Source organism: Lissotriton vulgaris, chromosome 5 (genome assembly GCF_964263255.1).
Source record: "Lissotriton vulgaris chromosome 5, aLisVul1.2, whole genome shotgun sequence".
Classification (NCBI taxonomy): domain Eukaryota; kingdom Metazoa; phylum Chordata; class Amphibia; order Caudata; family Salamandridae; genus Lissotriton; species Lissotriton vulgaris.
In genome coordinates this window covers 218,014,262-218,030,721 of record NC_141693.1, presented here as the reverse complement: position 1 = coordinate 218,030,721, position 16,460 = coordinate 218,014,262, and the positions used below count along the sequence as shown (strand labels likewise).

The 16,460-nt window shown below is 41.8% G+C and overlaps 1 protein-coding gene across 1 annotated transcript in view; it reads right to left on the bottom strand.

The window, feature by feature from the left end:
* Positions 1–16,460, bottom strand: part of LRSAM1 (leucine rich repeat and sterile alpha motif containing 1) — a 331,526-nt gene that overhangs the window by 225,868 nt on the left and 89,198 nt on the right. Inside the window, exons 2-4 of the mRNA XM_086921200.1 lie at positions 15,958–16,061; positions 4,598–4,654; positions 2,529–2,573 (exon numbers count right to left, since the gene is read on the bottom strand). Coding sequence (XP_086777326.1) covers positions 2,529–2,573; positions 4,598–4,654; positions 15,958–16,029 — 174 coding nt within the window. The 5' untranslated portion in view covers positions 16,030–16,061. The remainder of the gene's footprint in view (positions 1–2,528; positions 2,574–4,597; positions 4,655–15,957; positions 16,062–16,460) is intronic.

Genomic DNA, 16,460 nt, shown 5'->3' with positions numbered 1-16,460 from the left:
AGACTTTTTTACATTATTCTGTGCTGAAGCGGTGATCATTTCAGCACTGCTGAAATGATCACAGCTAGTAATCTTGCAAACACCACTAATATTACTATACTAATATTAGTAGCTCAGGATGATTGTTAATGAACACAAACAACTCATATGTCTGAAAAGATTGGAGACCCCTGGTTTAACTTTTGCTGATCTTAATAACAGTATCAACCATGCGTCCGCTCAATCGCCAAAAATTGCAGATCAAATAATTACCTTTATCCATTATGCTCATAATTTTGTTTTATTTAGCAAAATGGCAGAAGATCTGCAGAGGCTTATTAATGCATTTGCCATTTTTTGCTCGAACAATTATATGGAAATAATCCCTGATAAAACCAAAGTTGTACTCGCTGGGCGAACAACAAAGAAACTTGGCACATGGAATATTAATGCCAATTAAGTGTTAGATTTTCCACCTATAAGTATCTAGGCAAATTATAGATAAGTGAGCTAGCTTTAGACAACATATATCAGCCATAAAACGTAAGTCACATTCCTTAGGCTTAGTGATGCTGATCATTAGTTCCATTGTAGCGAGTGGTGAAGACCAAATGTATGTCAATTGTATGTTGTGGTGCGGAAGTAATATTTTGTAAATATGCAATTTTTTTGATCTGGCACAATCGCAGGTCCAGATCCTTTTTGGGTGCAACCTTAATAAACGAGCTATGTCATAACAACTGCATCCCTAAAAATGTTCAATGCGTTAAAAAAGTGCACCGTGCGGCTTATTAAAATATATCCTTTGAAAGGAAATTATATTAAAAAGAAATAGTATTAAAAATCCACAAGAGACATTTTTACAGCAAAAAAACTGTAAAATTCAACATCATGGAACATTGGAATTGTAATATGATTTACGATTTATTTATAATAAAATAACTGAATAAATTCTCTTAAATATTAATCCTATGTGGAAGGTAAATTATCCATGAGTGTATGCTTATAAACTCCTTTTTTATCAGCAAAGGCAGTCGCACTTCGGAGCCAGTTTCCCCATTTACATGAAGTCTGAATTAATGAAATATCTACTGGGTCTGTTACCATGTTGGAATTTCCTACCTGGCTGGGCAAAACTAAGGGGCCCGATTCATATAATGGTGGAGAGGATACTACGTATGCCCACAAAGAGTTCCACCCGCCACATTTACATGCGGGTGGACCTTAGGATTAACAACGGCAGAGACTTCTCTGTCTCTGCCTTGATTTATTTCTCATATAGCCCTGGGGAGTAAGGGCTGTCGGGTAAATGGCTACATGTCCACTCACCCAATTTAGATGGGAGGACATATAGTCATTTTTTTACTGTTCCAAACCACCAGGTAAAAACTGGTGATAAAGAACAGTAAAACCGTTCTAATGCTCCCCTCGCTATGGAAGAAGACTCCCATGACGAGGGGAGGATTACTTTTTTCTTTTCAAGAAAAAAATCCAGTGTTTTAATAAGAATTAGTGCACATCAATGGTAAATTGTGACTACTGGATTTTAACAACTGAACAAATCTATCATTAAAGAATACGTTTTGCAACTACAAGAAAGACTTTGGCCCTGCTTCTTCTACCAATTTTTATGGACATTTCATGATTTAATGAATATGAATGTAATTTACAATTGATGTGTGCTAATTCCAATTGTCTTTAGTGTTTGTATTTGGGTTATACCCAATAGGAAGTGGAGAAGGGTGCACTTCCTGGTCTTTTAGCACCATCACCATGTACCCAGCCACTACTAGCAATAGGTGCAGGTTCTTTGCCTCAACCCTCTTTTGTGCTCTGTTCCTGCCAATGCCTTTAAAATTACCGCCTGCTAGACAGTCATTAATCAATTAGGCAGGCGGAGTACTCTCGGCCTGGCAGACGTAACATCCTCTGCCAGGCCAATGGAGAATACTCTGTCTGCCAGAATATATTTCAGGACCTAAGTGTATCTCAAAGCTGTTGTCCTTTTAGCTATAAGAAAGAATACATATTACACATCTTAAGTACATGGTCAACCCTTTCATTCACTTATAAGAAATGGCTTTGCGATTGCTTACATAAACTCATAATTTAAACTTGTCAACAAGTTCTAATCTACTGATTTAAAAGAGATAGTCTACAGTTGTTGTTTAGATTTATTAAGTAAGAGCATCGTGTTGAGACATGTTTATTTGATACACACCGTGATTAACTGTATTTTATTACTTCGTAATTACCCAGGGCTGGTGTTATTCAGATTACGAAGCTTATAATTGCAAATAAGGCCTGCACTCATTTTATTTATGGATCATTTTCATCATTTCTACCTGATGCACAACATGATTTCCTCTATGATACCTTTATTTCTACATTACAGACGTGGTGTTAAACAGGATTTTAGGTCTCTATGTGAAGTGGATTTTATATTTAGATGTTTTCATAGAATATTGTAACTTTCTTGATGTTTTTAAGTTGTAACGGTTTAATTTACCAAACAATAACTTGCCCATTCATACACATCACTATCTCACCTTCTTTTGCAAGACTTTACATGTTGAGAAAGCAGCATCGGGAATCTACATGAACAAAGATAAAAACTGAATGTCAAGATTGAGCATTTAAAAACTCTACAGTTTAACTATTGAGGTATTTGTCCCTTTTGCTAAAAATACATTGCATTGAAAAATACGGTATATATACACATCCTCATCATAATCCTATCATCAAACAGCTTTTACATTTACAACAACTTCTCTCATTCTAATGGATCTTTTCAGTTAAGATTCACGTGGACAGATGCAGCAGTAAACAAGTGTCTCTGAGGGTGCCAAGCATTTGAAATGCTAAACATTGATCTAATGGTACACTGTCATTATAAGTCACTTTTCCCCTGTCCAAAAGGGCCAGAGGCAAAACACAAATTGGGGTCACTTGTGTTACTGTAGTAAAAGTTGGACATGTCCCTTGTGGGGGCTTCAATGCTGGTTAACATCGCTCATCCTCTTCTGAAAAGGCACAGACTAGCGACAAAGGATGGAATAAAAACAAGACAAACACCTAATGATTAAGGCGTGATGTCTTAGGCAGTTCCATCAATTAATTTTTGGTGCTCTGTGTAAAAAATCTCTACAACAGACTAATCAAAAAGTATATTTATGGTTTCAAACAGCACACATTAGAGACAGCTTGCTCTATCTGTATTAAAAAACAATGGAAAATATGCGTCAGCTGAATCCAGGTAATCCTTTTCCTTACAGGGCTATGTAGGCCATATTAATTTTATAGCCTTTAAAACGTGAGAAAGCACTGTATTTTAAGTGTAGGTGCGACTGAAAAGGGTGTCCCTTGTTTACATCCATAATTTACAAACAAAATCTAAAATGTTCACAAACAAAATGTTTTTGGACACTTCTAAAAGATAATCATTTCTTCTCTCCCTTTTCCCTCGTCCTTCAAGAAGTGAGCAAGCTGTCAGTTTACAAAATCCTGGGAAGGGTATGGGTCTGCCCGAGACAGCAGAGTAACATGCCAGCCAACCGCCCACAGGAATCCTCCACTTTACAGGTTGGCAGCTGAGAGGAGAACCGGCCAGAGCAGGATAGGAGAGTACTTTTAGCCAAGAAGGGAGAGTATGAAGAGACACCAGTTCTCTCCATCAGGATTCACCCCTGGAAACTTCTGAATACCTGAAGGAGGCAGGTAACAAATTTTAGAGGTAGTTGGAAGAGACTGCAGACAGACGAAAATGGCATTCATTGTTGTTGTGAAGACAATAAACACTGCCAGCTTGACTAAAAAAAGCTCTCTCCCTTTTTGTATTTGCATAGGTCAGTAAATATCCATCAACAGATTGGTTTAGGTCATCAAAACCAGTAGCACATATTTCTGGGTAACACAAAGATCAAGTGACTTGGCCAAATTATCAAGAAACTCGAGTTCGATTTAAGGAGAGCAGCTCATCATCACTTGACACTCAACGGTTTCTAGGTTCATAGCAAGATTGAATGGCTACCTATATGCACTTTTAAAAGGTTCTTAACTGAGACTCCATTACATACATACTTGATGCTTCCCTTTTCATAAAGACCCTGGAGTTCTGAGATACATCCTACAACATGACAGTAACTATTCTGTTGAATGTATGAGCCTTCTGCCAAGTTTAACTTATGTTCAATTGTATTTGTAACCCTTACTATCTGGCATGGATGCCTAAAGTATCATTGTTTTCAATAATATCATGCTTTTTCATTGCAAATATTATTATAAACAGAGTAAAGCACCAGAACCTATGATCGGGGAAGCAATGGGAAATTTGAATAGAGTGTGAGATCACACAATGTTTGTTAATTTGAGGCGGAAGGGATAAAAATTGTACTACTCCATAATTCATGGAAAACAAAACTACCTTCAACAACTTGACAAACTGCTAGCCTAAGCTGACTTTACGCCTGCACTGCTATCCTCAAAGCAATGTTGGTTTTAAGTAGTACTGAACAGTGATATGACCTAAGCATTATATGGTGTGATTAAATAGTGTTTAGGAGAATGGGATCAGCAACGTTTGCCAATAAAATAGCAATAAACTGAACTGTTGGGTTACCTCAGAGATTTCACATTTGGATAAATCCAGAATATCATCAGCACCAGCTTCTTTAGCCTGAAAGGACAAGACAATGTGTTAATTTTATATGTTTTCACGTTTCTATTATTTTTCTAACAATTTGTACAACATTAAACCACAACTTAGTACAAATGAATAAATGTTAGATATGCATCCTGTTTCTGGGCAATGAATACATTTAAGGCCTGATTTATAGGTTGGCAGACAGTACTCTGTCTGTCATGTTGGCAGAGGACATTACCTCCACCAACCTGACGGACTATCGTCACCCAAATTTAGAGATGCCCATTGGCCCAGAGGGCATTTCTGTACTTTTAAAGGTGCACCCATCCCTTTCAATCATTGAAAGTTTGCTGGATGGCCGGCATTGGTTTTGATGATCATTCATCAAACTTTCCAAAGTTTTCTTTTTTTTTTTTAAACTCCCAATACCAGAGTTTGTTTCGGAAAAAAAATATTGAGCCCTACATCCTAGGAGCTTTCTCCCAAGGTGTGGGGACTATTATTTGTTTTTTTCTGTCCTGCATTAACTGGTGATGACAGAACAAAAAGACATTTCACCATGCTCCCCCTAATAGGACATAATGTCCATCCTTTGACAGCCCCTCAACCACCGAGCCGTCTGAGGAAGCTCTCTGTCAAAAGAACCAACGGAGGCTCTACTGACAGAAAACCTAAAGTATGCCTACTTCTAAACGAGGCAGATGGACCAAAGAATACTCCATCACGCTTGTGATGGAGTATCCTGTTTGCCAAAAGTCTAAATCAGTCCCTTAGATTCTTACGCATCAAGCATCATGAGGTTTTACATTCAGTGGCAGTGGAATCTTCCAACATTTATAAGCAGGAGGAGGGGAGAGGGTTCCAGAGAATCCTCAGCCATCCCCTCTGTAAGATGGCTTCTATAGTTCATCCATGCATCCCAGATACATTTTCCCAGGCAACCTTCTTCCTCATGTACCAACGTCTCGGCATGTAGACCCCAGTCCATGTTCAAGTACCATTTATCTAGTGTTGGGACCTCAGCGCTTGCCCAGAGACTCAGCACATCCCTTCTGGTAGCCATCAGACCCAGCTCATTCACTTTAGACATGTGCGGAAACTTAATATGAGAACAGGGGCTAAAAGCAACAACGTAATAAAGATATGCAAGCAAACATAATTGAAGACAAATGTATAAAAGTACCCAAATAGAATCTTAGTAGACAGGATGTGTATGTACAAAACGTACAATCATGGTCCTATGAAATGGCACAAAGGATTGGCTCAACCATATCCACAGGTTACGTTTACCCAAAAATGAATACTTTTTAATGACAACTTAACAGGACGTTTATGAACTAATGAGAAATAGGGGTTGGATCATCAGAAGCCTACTAACTGCTAAAAAATAATACTGAAAAGCCCGAAATCTTCTCAGAGCGTAGAATTCTGCATTGCTGAAATGTTATAATAAGCAGTAATAGCGACTATTTGTTTATAAGCAACAGCACACAAAATTACGAGTAAATATGAGGTGACTGTCTGGATTTATATGACTGAAAGGTGGTCTGGCTGCAAGCAATATTTGGCACGGTACTGGAGAATGTAAGTTATTAAAAGAGCATTTATGAAGGGACCCACCACCCTTCAATATATTTTACAATTGTCATCAAAGCCTACCATCCTTTGAATAGGGTGTATAGAAGTAGTGCTTCCAGTTCGCATCATATAAGTAACATTTTGTAGAAAACCTTCCTTTCATACTCTATGTTTTCCTTTCAATGTTTTTTAGAATAATACATACATCTGTGATGTTTTCAAACTTACTTTGCTTCAATGGTTGTTTATTCTAGGTAATTTAACCTGGGTTCTTTTTTGCATGCTCAGCTTTTCCTTAGGAAATATTTACGAGGTTCTAGAGCAAGAGCAACCATGACTATGAAAGTTTACTTGAACAAGTAGTGTCCTTTACTCCAACCAGCAGTCAATGTGTATTAAATATGCCACACCAGGGTCAGGAGTATTTTCCTAGGACCCAAAGTAAAAACAGGAAGGAGGTGTAGGTCAATTTATGAAGACTGTCACAACCCCTTAAACAGGGCCACGGGGCAAGCAGGAATTACTGGGCCCAACTGTGGTGGCGGAGGCCTTTTACTTCGTATGTCCCAGGGACCGGCCTACTATGGACTCTGAGCAACTGGGCCACTTAACTCTCTGTGGTAGCGGGGGTCGAACAGTTCAAGGGAGGCGGTAGGTGTAAGGCGAGCAGACACTTATAACTCGAAATACATCCAGGAGTCCAAATAAATCACTGTTCAGTCAAATTCTTGTGTTTATGTAAAATGGATTATTTATCTACTAGCAAAAAGTACAATACAATGGACTGCAAAATATATTCACAGTCTTCTTGAGGCAAGTCCACTAAGATTACCCAGATCCAATTTCCAGTCACACTTCCCTCCCCATTCATTGTGGCGACATCCAAGCTAAACCCCGCTAAGGTGTTACAGAATCAGAAGTTCACTAGGAGCTCTTTAGTACTATTCTCAAGTGCTGGAGCATATCACGTTAGCAAGTGGCTCATTGTCTATCTCACCTGCTCTTGTGGAGTGGTGGTTTTGCACTATACCTTCTGTCAGGCACGCATAAATCCTTGCATGGGTTGAGTAAAGCACACAGCATCAGAACTTTACTACAGTGCACCAGGAAGCACCTATCTAGTGACACAGTTAACCAGACCGGTTCACTCTACTGATCACTAAAAACATGGCATTCTGCCACTACTGTGCTCTTGATGCTCAACACCTGGTGAAGGCAATAGTCATTACACTCCTTAGGATAACGCTTTAGGCGCCCTTCACTCTCAAATCAGGCCATAGCCCATAAAAAAGTCTAGGTCATAGCGCACACACATAATCTGTGTTTGTTTATGACCAAAAATCATTGTCACGGATCCTGAAATCACCATCGTTGCTGCACCCAGGGCAGGACTACACGCCCTTCACCATGCAAGGAACTTTTCCATCCCACCTAAGACAAACAGCCTCCAACTAGATATGGAAAAATATGTGCAAGTACATGGAACAATACAAGGCTGTGGAGGTTTTAAAAGGGGCAACAATCTTGTAAGTAACTCAACAAACAAGCATTTGCAATGCAATAGGGCTCGCAGTTGAGAGTTTGAGCTATTGGCATTGTAAATGGCAATGCCTTTTAATTACGTGTTGGTTTTTAAAACATAAATGAAAGGCATTGTAATTTACAATGCCAATAGTCAGTCAGTCACTTAGCTTTATTCGATTTTGATTTAAAAAATCATAAAAGCATACAAATATAAAGACAATTTTAAAACAAAAACAGGGAAACATACATACAGTAATATATCTACAAGTTATAAAGGACGTGTGCCCAGCCTGTTAAGACATTCCTTAGTTATATCACACTGTACGTAAGATTAGAATTAATAGTCTGAAATTACAAATTATTATACTATAAATCAAATCTATTGAATGCAAGAGAGCTTCTACCAGTAATAGCACGAGGTCCCCTTCCCATCAGATATGTGTGTACTACCTTTGATCTTGGTAGGGGGATATGTGGGGTACATGGGTAAAAATTGTGCAAGTCCAAAATGGAAATGGGGCCATCTCCTTCTTGGGGCTGGGAGGAACGTAGATGGGGGACAATGTTCAGATTTCTAAATTTAACTAGAAGAAAGTCCCCAGGGATGTCTTTAGGTAGTGACCCTAACCAGCCCACCCTCCTAACGCTCTGGATTCCGCCATCTTGATTGGGTAACAGGGGTCTATTTTTATTTAGCCAAAATATGACCTTATATAATAGGTCATGATGTCTTTCGGGTTTCCCTAAAGTAGGTGAAAAAGGAGAGGTACCCCTTAACTGAAGTAACTCCTCTCCAACCAAAGGGTTGTGCAATAGTAAGTGAAAAAGGAGAGGTACCCCTTAACTGAAGTAACACTATCTCACATGAGGCAAATAAAGCGTGTCCATCCATAGGCGACTCTAATTTCGCAAATAATACAGGCAAGTAAATAGTGCTCTCTTTTAGGCGACCTTAAAGTTCATAATCAAAACATAATATAACACAAGAAAAAACTATTAGCACCTCATTTCACGAAATGGAACGCGATTTCCACAGTTCCACTCAACTATCCTAGGCTTATGACCAATAGAAAGCAGGGACCCTGTATCCTTCTTTTCTTTCTCTGAAAAATAAAATAAAAAGCACCAGGACCATCCACCAGTACAGAGGGTGTCCGTTAAAGATAATAATGTAGTTTAGATAGCACTGGGCCTTCATTTTACCCTAAATAACATAACAGGAGGCTAATAATTGTGGGAGAAGCATTAAATAAAACATAAAAGAGGGATAATTCACGCAACGATATGGAAAATGAGTCCCCGCCGCAACCCACAACCATCAGTGCTCCCATCCAATGAGAATGAGGAATTTCGAGCTCTGCTATGCTAATTCCAAGACTTGTTACCTAGAGCTCCCATTGGTTAATAATTGAACCAATGAACAGCGAGTTTAGATGTTTTAAACCCGGCGTCCCACTTCCTGGTTTGCATTGAATGATTACGACCAGAGAAGCGTGCAGCCGACAGTAGACATAGAGGTAAGCGTTCCAGCAAGACGCTAATTCGGAATACCTAAACTTTCGCTCTACTATCTTTTAGGACGCCTACTAAACGCCTCATTTTTTAGGTCTCGCCTGTCGATGCGCATGCGCATCGAGCTTGCGAGACTATGGGGGCTTAACCACTCTTTAACTGACTTGCAAGGAATCGTGGCGATTCCTTGCAGTGCCCGTGACTTTTAAGCTCAATGCGCACGCGCATTGAGCTTAAAAGCGCGTGCACATCAGTTCCCTCAGCCGCACTACAGGCCCCCGCTCCGCCCCCTCCCCTGCCCGCCGTGTCGCATTTCTCCTCCCCCCTCCCCTTATCTGCCTTCCCTCCGTCTGTTCCCTCTCCCCGCTCCGCCCCCTCCCCTGCCCGCCGTGTCGCATTTCTCCTCCCCTTCTCTCTCTTCCCTCCAGCGCCCTGCTCAGAGGGCCATGTCCCCACAACACTCGGGCACGGCCTCGCTCCCGCGTGAAATCAAACTGAAAATCACTCCTCGAGCATAACACCCAAATGGCACCGACTTGCGCTCTACCCTACCCTTGCGCAGCCTCTCAATGCATTTGGACGGCCCATTGACTCCTACAGGTAAGCTACTTTCATTTGCACTGCCAAACATTGACAAACAACTGCGTGGAGGCAGGCACAGCCCAACATCCGCGGTCCCGATGCCCCCTTCATCTCACGGCGACCTCTCCGGATCTTCAAGTCACTAACGTGAACCGGAGCCCTTCTCCTATACTGACGACCCCCGCTGTGCAGACAGAACAAAGGCGCGTCCCCTGCATATGGCAGCGGGACGCTCGCACCACAAGTCACATATTTCTGTGAGGTGCCTCACCCTTCAAAGCTACACAAAGCGCGAACAATCCAAGAATGTAAAAATAATAGCATATTGCCCTACACAAAGCCAGGCTGTGGTCCGAGGGGACGTAGTCGATTACTTTAGCCGTGAGACCACTACCTCTACTCCACATTAGAAAGGAATTTACTGACAACAGCTCCGATTTCTGGGAAACCTCGCTCAGTGATATGTAAAGGTTTTTTTTTTTTTTTTTACCGGTCGTTATCGAGAAACAACGCAACTACAATCTGTGCCTAAAATACAAATCACCGCCGTTCAACATCGTTAGCTCAGCGGCGTAGACGGCATGTTGCAGAAATCCACGCAACTTTCAGGTGATACAAGCCATTCACAGGAGCACCAAACAGCCATCAGATTTGAATTCTGGTTTCCAAAGTAAGCCCGCTTTTCAACGTTGAACATACGATCCAGTGAGAAAGAATATTACATACGCCGGACATTGTGCAAAGTCGATATTGTAATATGGGTACTTTTTATTTTATGTTGCGACTTTGTAACCAATGTTCCAGAGTCCTTCGCTAGCTCACCTACCCTAAACTATGTTTGCATCAGTACATGAGCACATTGCATTACAAATACTATAGGTGTCACATTTGCAAAAGTTAAAACTATTGACATTGTAACTGACAAAGCTATTAATTTTGCTACTTTCAAAACCAACACATTAATAAAAAAAAGTGTCATTTACAATACCAATAGCTCAAACTTTCCTAATGCGAGACCTATTGCATTTCCAATGCTTGTCTATCGGTTTCTTGTCTCGCCCCTGTCAGGGAACGAATACTCACGTCTCTGGGGCATGACTTAGGCGCCTCTGGTCCCACACAACGCGATTGAAAGTAAAGCGCCGTGTACCAAGAAAGTTCGGCACTATACTGCCACCCAATTTAACAGGTACGGCAATATAGTATCCACCAGGCAAAAGTTAGGAATAATAGCATGTATTATAGTGAATTTATAGCAATGAAATCATCTCATGGTTGTAATTTGCAGGTAGACTTATCAGCAAGGCACAAATAGAAGCCACTACAGAAGGGACAGAAGGAATCATATGGCATACCAAACTCGGCTCAGTCTGCTGTAAATGTTTAACAATTTACGGATAAGGTAAATTTAAACCTGACATGTATAACTCAAACATTAGTGTAGGATACGTTAGCCTTAACACAGGTACAAGGTAATTTGCCCCCCCTTGCTCACTGCTATGTGTATCTCCCATCTAGGAACATTAATATAGACCAAGCTTGAAAATTGTTCATGAACATCCGCGGTTTGAGTAATAATGTCATTACAGAGGACGTCTGCACTATCACTATAGATTGGTCCTTCGCACCTAAGAGGTAAAATTACATGTTTACGTTTTTCTTCTTTATGAAAGTTATCCCTCTGCATCAATGTTAAACCTACACCAACTAATGGGTCATTGACACCTTTGAATGCAAGTAATTAGACTCAGTATCTGGGATACAAGCCCACTTATCTAAGGCGGGAAGGATAACAAGTTTTAACCATTAGACTGGCTAGGTAAAGAGTCAGGGAACAAACAGCACTATGAAATAGATACCAGAAATAACCCTGTTCGCGAAGGGTGATAAGGGCCATATACCCCTATTACCATAACAGGACATGATAGTGGGCAGGTAATCCAAATAATATACAACTGCCCCTATGTATTCTGTAAAAGCTGGCTTTGGATGCAAATGGAATAAAAAATAGACATGTCCGGTCTTCCACGATGTTGGCAGGTCACCCCTAGAGGCTAACACAGAATGTTTGTAAACCAATATAAATGATAGATTCTTTGCTAGAACCGGTGTTAGATTTGAATGGCATAATGTAATAAACATGTTCAGTCTCCTATAATGTCATGAAATTCTGTATCTAGAGACGTATAGTGAATATTTGCCAATCAATGTGAATAACAGTAGTCTTTGTTAGAATGTAAATAGGATTACTTTAATAACGAGTCGATTGCCATGATATTAATTCCACTGTGTATCCATTTTTAGGAACATATGCACACTACAACAGAAACTGATTCTTTGTCTTGATAAAGGTGGATAGAATTTCAACAAACCACCGAAACGCGTCGACGCCCTAGTACAGTGTGATTCGAGGCTCAGACACTGTTGTTGACACAGTACAATCTTAAAGTGCATAACACCGGTGCCTTAAAAAGAATATCAGAACACACACCTTGTATTGCACAAATTGTATGTCTTACTATTTTTCTGTCTGTTCTTAGCAATATTGCTGGTCAATATTGAATGTGGGATTGTTATTTTATTATTATAATTATTTTAACCTATGTCAAGCAGCTTACTATGTTTTCTGCTTTTTTAATTTTACTGTATACAATAAATTTTGTCAGTTTTTTACTCTAGATTTACTTGTTATAGTTATTGCTTTTTTCCACTTATGGTGCTTACGTACATGACCTTGTTCAAGGGAATCTCTGTTTTATATTGGTTCCCTAAAGTAGGTGCAGGTATTCCTGAGAGAACAAGTCCAAAGGGGCAGCTTCCGGGGGTAAATTAATGCATGCTACTCTATTTCGTTCCGCTCTGGCAAAAGTGTGGTTGGTTAACACAGATTTGGGGGCAACTTTAGTAACAGTTGGTGGTTTTATGTTTGGGGTTTGACCATCTGCTGGGACAATTTTTCTGGTATTAGTTGGTATAGGCACAGGCACTTCGGGTGCGATGGGTGGATTGAAACAGTTGGATATTGCCGTCTTTATAGGAGGTAAAGAGTTTACTTTAATGATTCTCTCTATAGTGGTCAACCTATCCCCCCGATTATTAATTTTATCTACCAAAGGAGCTATTATAGTTCTTAACATTTGCTCAAACTGAAACAGTAGTGGTAGCTGGGATGATGATGCTTGGTCATCCAGACTATCAGCATTCCCCTTAGATGGGACAGAGTTAATTGCAGGCGATGAGGGACCAACACACAGATTTTGTACTTTAGGATGATTTCCAAAGTCATTAACCCCGTCAGGCTTCCTTTCTGTGCATGGCCTCTGGGGCAGTACAGTAGCTTGGATGTTGGCCCCCTTAGGTGATAGCGGTTGTTCAGGCAGTCTGTCGACGGGGGTGTCGATATTGGAGCATTTTACAAGGGAAGGGGTTACAACTGGAATAAACTTCGTGCCACACAGAGCATTAAGTTCCTTCCAATAAGACAAGATTTGCGGACTATCCGGGGTTAATGGGGGAGATTGCAAAGGTTGAGTAGTAACTGGTAATTGGCGGGAATCATCCGTGTCAATTTCACTAAGAGTAGGCAGTATCAACTTACTCAGGATTTGCCTTTCCATCCCCTGCCCCGGGCCCCGCTGTGGGATAGAATTATCGTACACCCCCGTAGCGTGGCAAGTATGATGAAATTAGATCAATTATGTAGTCTTTGACTGGCAGATAAAGTGTGCATAGAGAGGCACAGTTTGGAGTAGAATAGAACACCGTACCTTCTCTTGTCGGGATGCCAAGGGAGGTGGCCCGTCCCGTCCTCCTCAGGCCTCTGAGGGCCTTAGAGGGCCCGCCCTTTGCCCGGGCTTAGCCCCGCGCTTCGACCCGCGCGCGTTCCGCGGGACAGAAACGAGGACTGTGTAAATAGGTCAGGTAGGCGGGGCCGGCTGGGGAAGAGTACCAGCTGTTGGTGATGTCGGGGAATGCTGTTACTCTCAGTCCCTGGCCGCCGCACCCGCCGAATCCCCACAGGTAATCGCAGTCAGCAAACAATCCCAGGTGGGCTGGAAAATCCTCGGGTCCCCCAGAGGGTCTCTGTCCTAGCAAGCCTCAAGCCGCGAGTCGCACCAATAGCTTAAACTCTCGCAAATGCGAGACCTATTGCATTGCAAATGCTTTGTTCATTGTGGAGTTACCTGGGCCGGGGGGAGTGCCAAGCCTTCAGATGGTCTTTCAGGCAAGTTTTGTGCTGTGCAAAGCTGCGCATATGCCCAGGATGTTGCAGGAGTTTGTAGGAAGGGGACCTGCAGCTAAGGAACACACCAGTGTGTACAATGCCTTGCACTCACTACTCCTTGAACTACGTTACTTAAACACAAGTTTGCTCGCACTGTGTATTTCACGGGTCCTGCACAAGTGAGGTGACGTGGGCCAGTAGCTAGTCTTACTGAATTTGGAACGCAGAGACCAAGGTTTGAATCCCGGGTAAGGCTTCGGCCACCAAAAGGCTCTCTTTCTGAGTAAATGGTTCCATCTGCCTACGCTAAGATCATGTAAGCACCTGACCTGCTAAAGTAAATAGGACTGTAAGTAAAAATGTTATAATGTTTGCACACGTACTTATATTTCAATGTGTATCCATTTATTCACGCACATTTCTTGTCCTATGCACATAGCTGCCAGATTACCCAGGTTCACGCGTAATTAGATGCTCCAGTCCACTTTTTTTCTTTGCTACAACTTCCAGAATGCAGAGGGCACGTGAGCCAATCGTCTGTTCCGTTTAATCAGCTGCTTTGCTTTCACTTTCGTCCTCCCACTTGCTCGGCACGCTATATGCTGCTCCAGGTTCATGGAGCACGGGCAGCAGCGATGTCCTGGCCGTTCCAGGTATGTTCCACCGGGGTCGGGCTCTTCTGCTGCCCCCGGCCTTCTGCCGCCCACTGGCAGGATTACACAGGTGAGAGCGAGGCGGGGAGTGTGGCCTGAAACGCCGGAGGGAAAGCGAAAGCTCAGGGGGTGGAGAGGGGGGTACAGGAGGGGGAAGAGGGGGAGAGGGGGAGAGAGGGAGAGAGAGAGAGAGGGAAAGAGGGAGAGAGGGAGAGAGTGTGTGCGTGTAACGCTGCGAAAGCACGGGGTGGGTGTGTTTGTTTTTGTGTGTGTGCGTGCGCTTGCTGGAGGAAGGGGGACAGTGGAGGGGTGTATGTGTGTGTGTGCAGGCACGCGCTCTCTATTGCAGGAGGCTGACTTGCCTCAGAAGCGGGACAGGAGCTGACCACAGCGCGTGGGTGTACGTGCGCGTACACCTCCTCGAATCGCTAAAAGCTCTGCGCGTGTCCATCTCCTGTCCCACTTCCGAGGCAAGTAGACAACAATAAGCCTCGCTGGCGACAGCAGCGCTTTGCGCTGCTTACGCCAGGCTCGACCTAAAAAGGATGAGCTTGGCAACCATGAAATCCAAACTCAATGCTACACATTTTGAAGGAGTCTTGCATCTTTTTATTCCCCCTCCCCTTCAAATCCAGGGTGAGGCTTTTGCTCTTTTTCAAACGCAGAGGACTTCTGATCACATCAGCTGGTTGTTTAACAAGCTACATGCTCTGCCAGCAAGAGGACCCTGCACAATCTTCCCTGAAGATGAAGTGGCCTACAAAACTTATGACCGTCTTTGCTATAAGTAAATTTTCTTTGTACTTCTGTGGAAATAAAGTGATGTGCGATCATGTATGGATGCTTGCATTTTTTATTAAATTAGACACGAAAGAAAAAAATATTGCAGAAACTATATCCTGATAAACTAATACACTTTGAGTAAGTAAATTAAAGCCTTGAATATAGTACACCGAATGAATGCAAGTAATAAGTTACCTACGCACATACATTTTGACACATATAATAACCACATATATAAATCAATATAAATAAATATAATTTGCAAATAGGAATTTAGGAATCAATCAGTGTAAATTGGTAGTGGTTCATGCAATTCATTTGATGGTATTAATTTGATCGAAGATAAATAACTGAATATCGAACTCGCCAGATTATGAACCGGTCTGTGAACAATAAAAATTCAAGGCACTGACCCACAGGTGATACTGCCTGTGAAACATAAAAAAGATTGAACAGTGTTGAAAACAAACAGTCCTCACCAGGCACATCTGATACTCGAGTCGTTTTCTTCCCTCTTCACTTTGCTTTTTCCTCCGGCCAAACAGCGGCATCTTCTCTTTCAATCTCGGTCACTGCGATGCCCCTTAAAGTAGGATACAGCACAATTAATAGTGATGAAGGGCTGAGAAAACCGTGTGGAGAAGAAGAGGAAGGGAGAAGTGTCAACAGAGTAATATATAAGCAGACCTTATTCGGTTTAGCTAAAGACATTTCCAGCAGTTTTACAGACATAGAATCCACAAAGAAAAAGAGGGGCAGCAATTAATCTCGCTCAGATGTTGTCCGAAATACCAAAACGGCCATCGCCCCATGACATATGTGCGCATGGATGATGCTGGGCCAGTTTGTTGGCTTTTGTTTTCTTTTAAATGATGCTCTTCCGCATCAGCGAAATATTTTTTTTCTTTTTGCCGATGTTATACACCATCGGCAGAAAGCACTAGCAAAACAGTTGCGTGGTTACGCCCCTAACAGATGGACG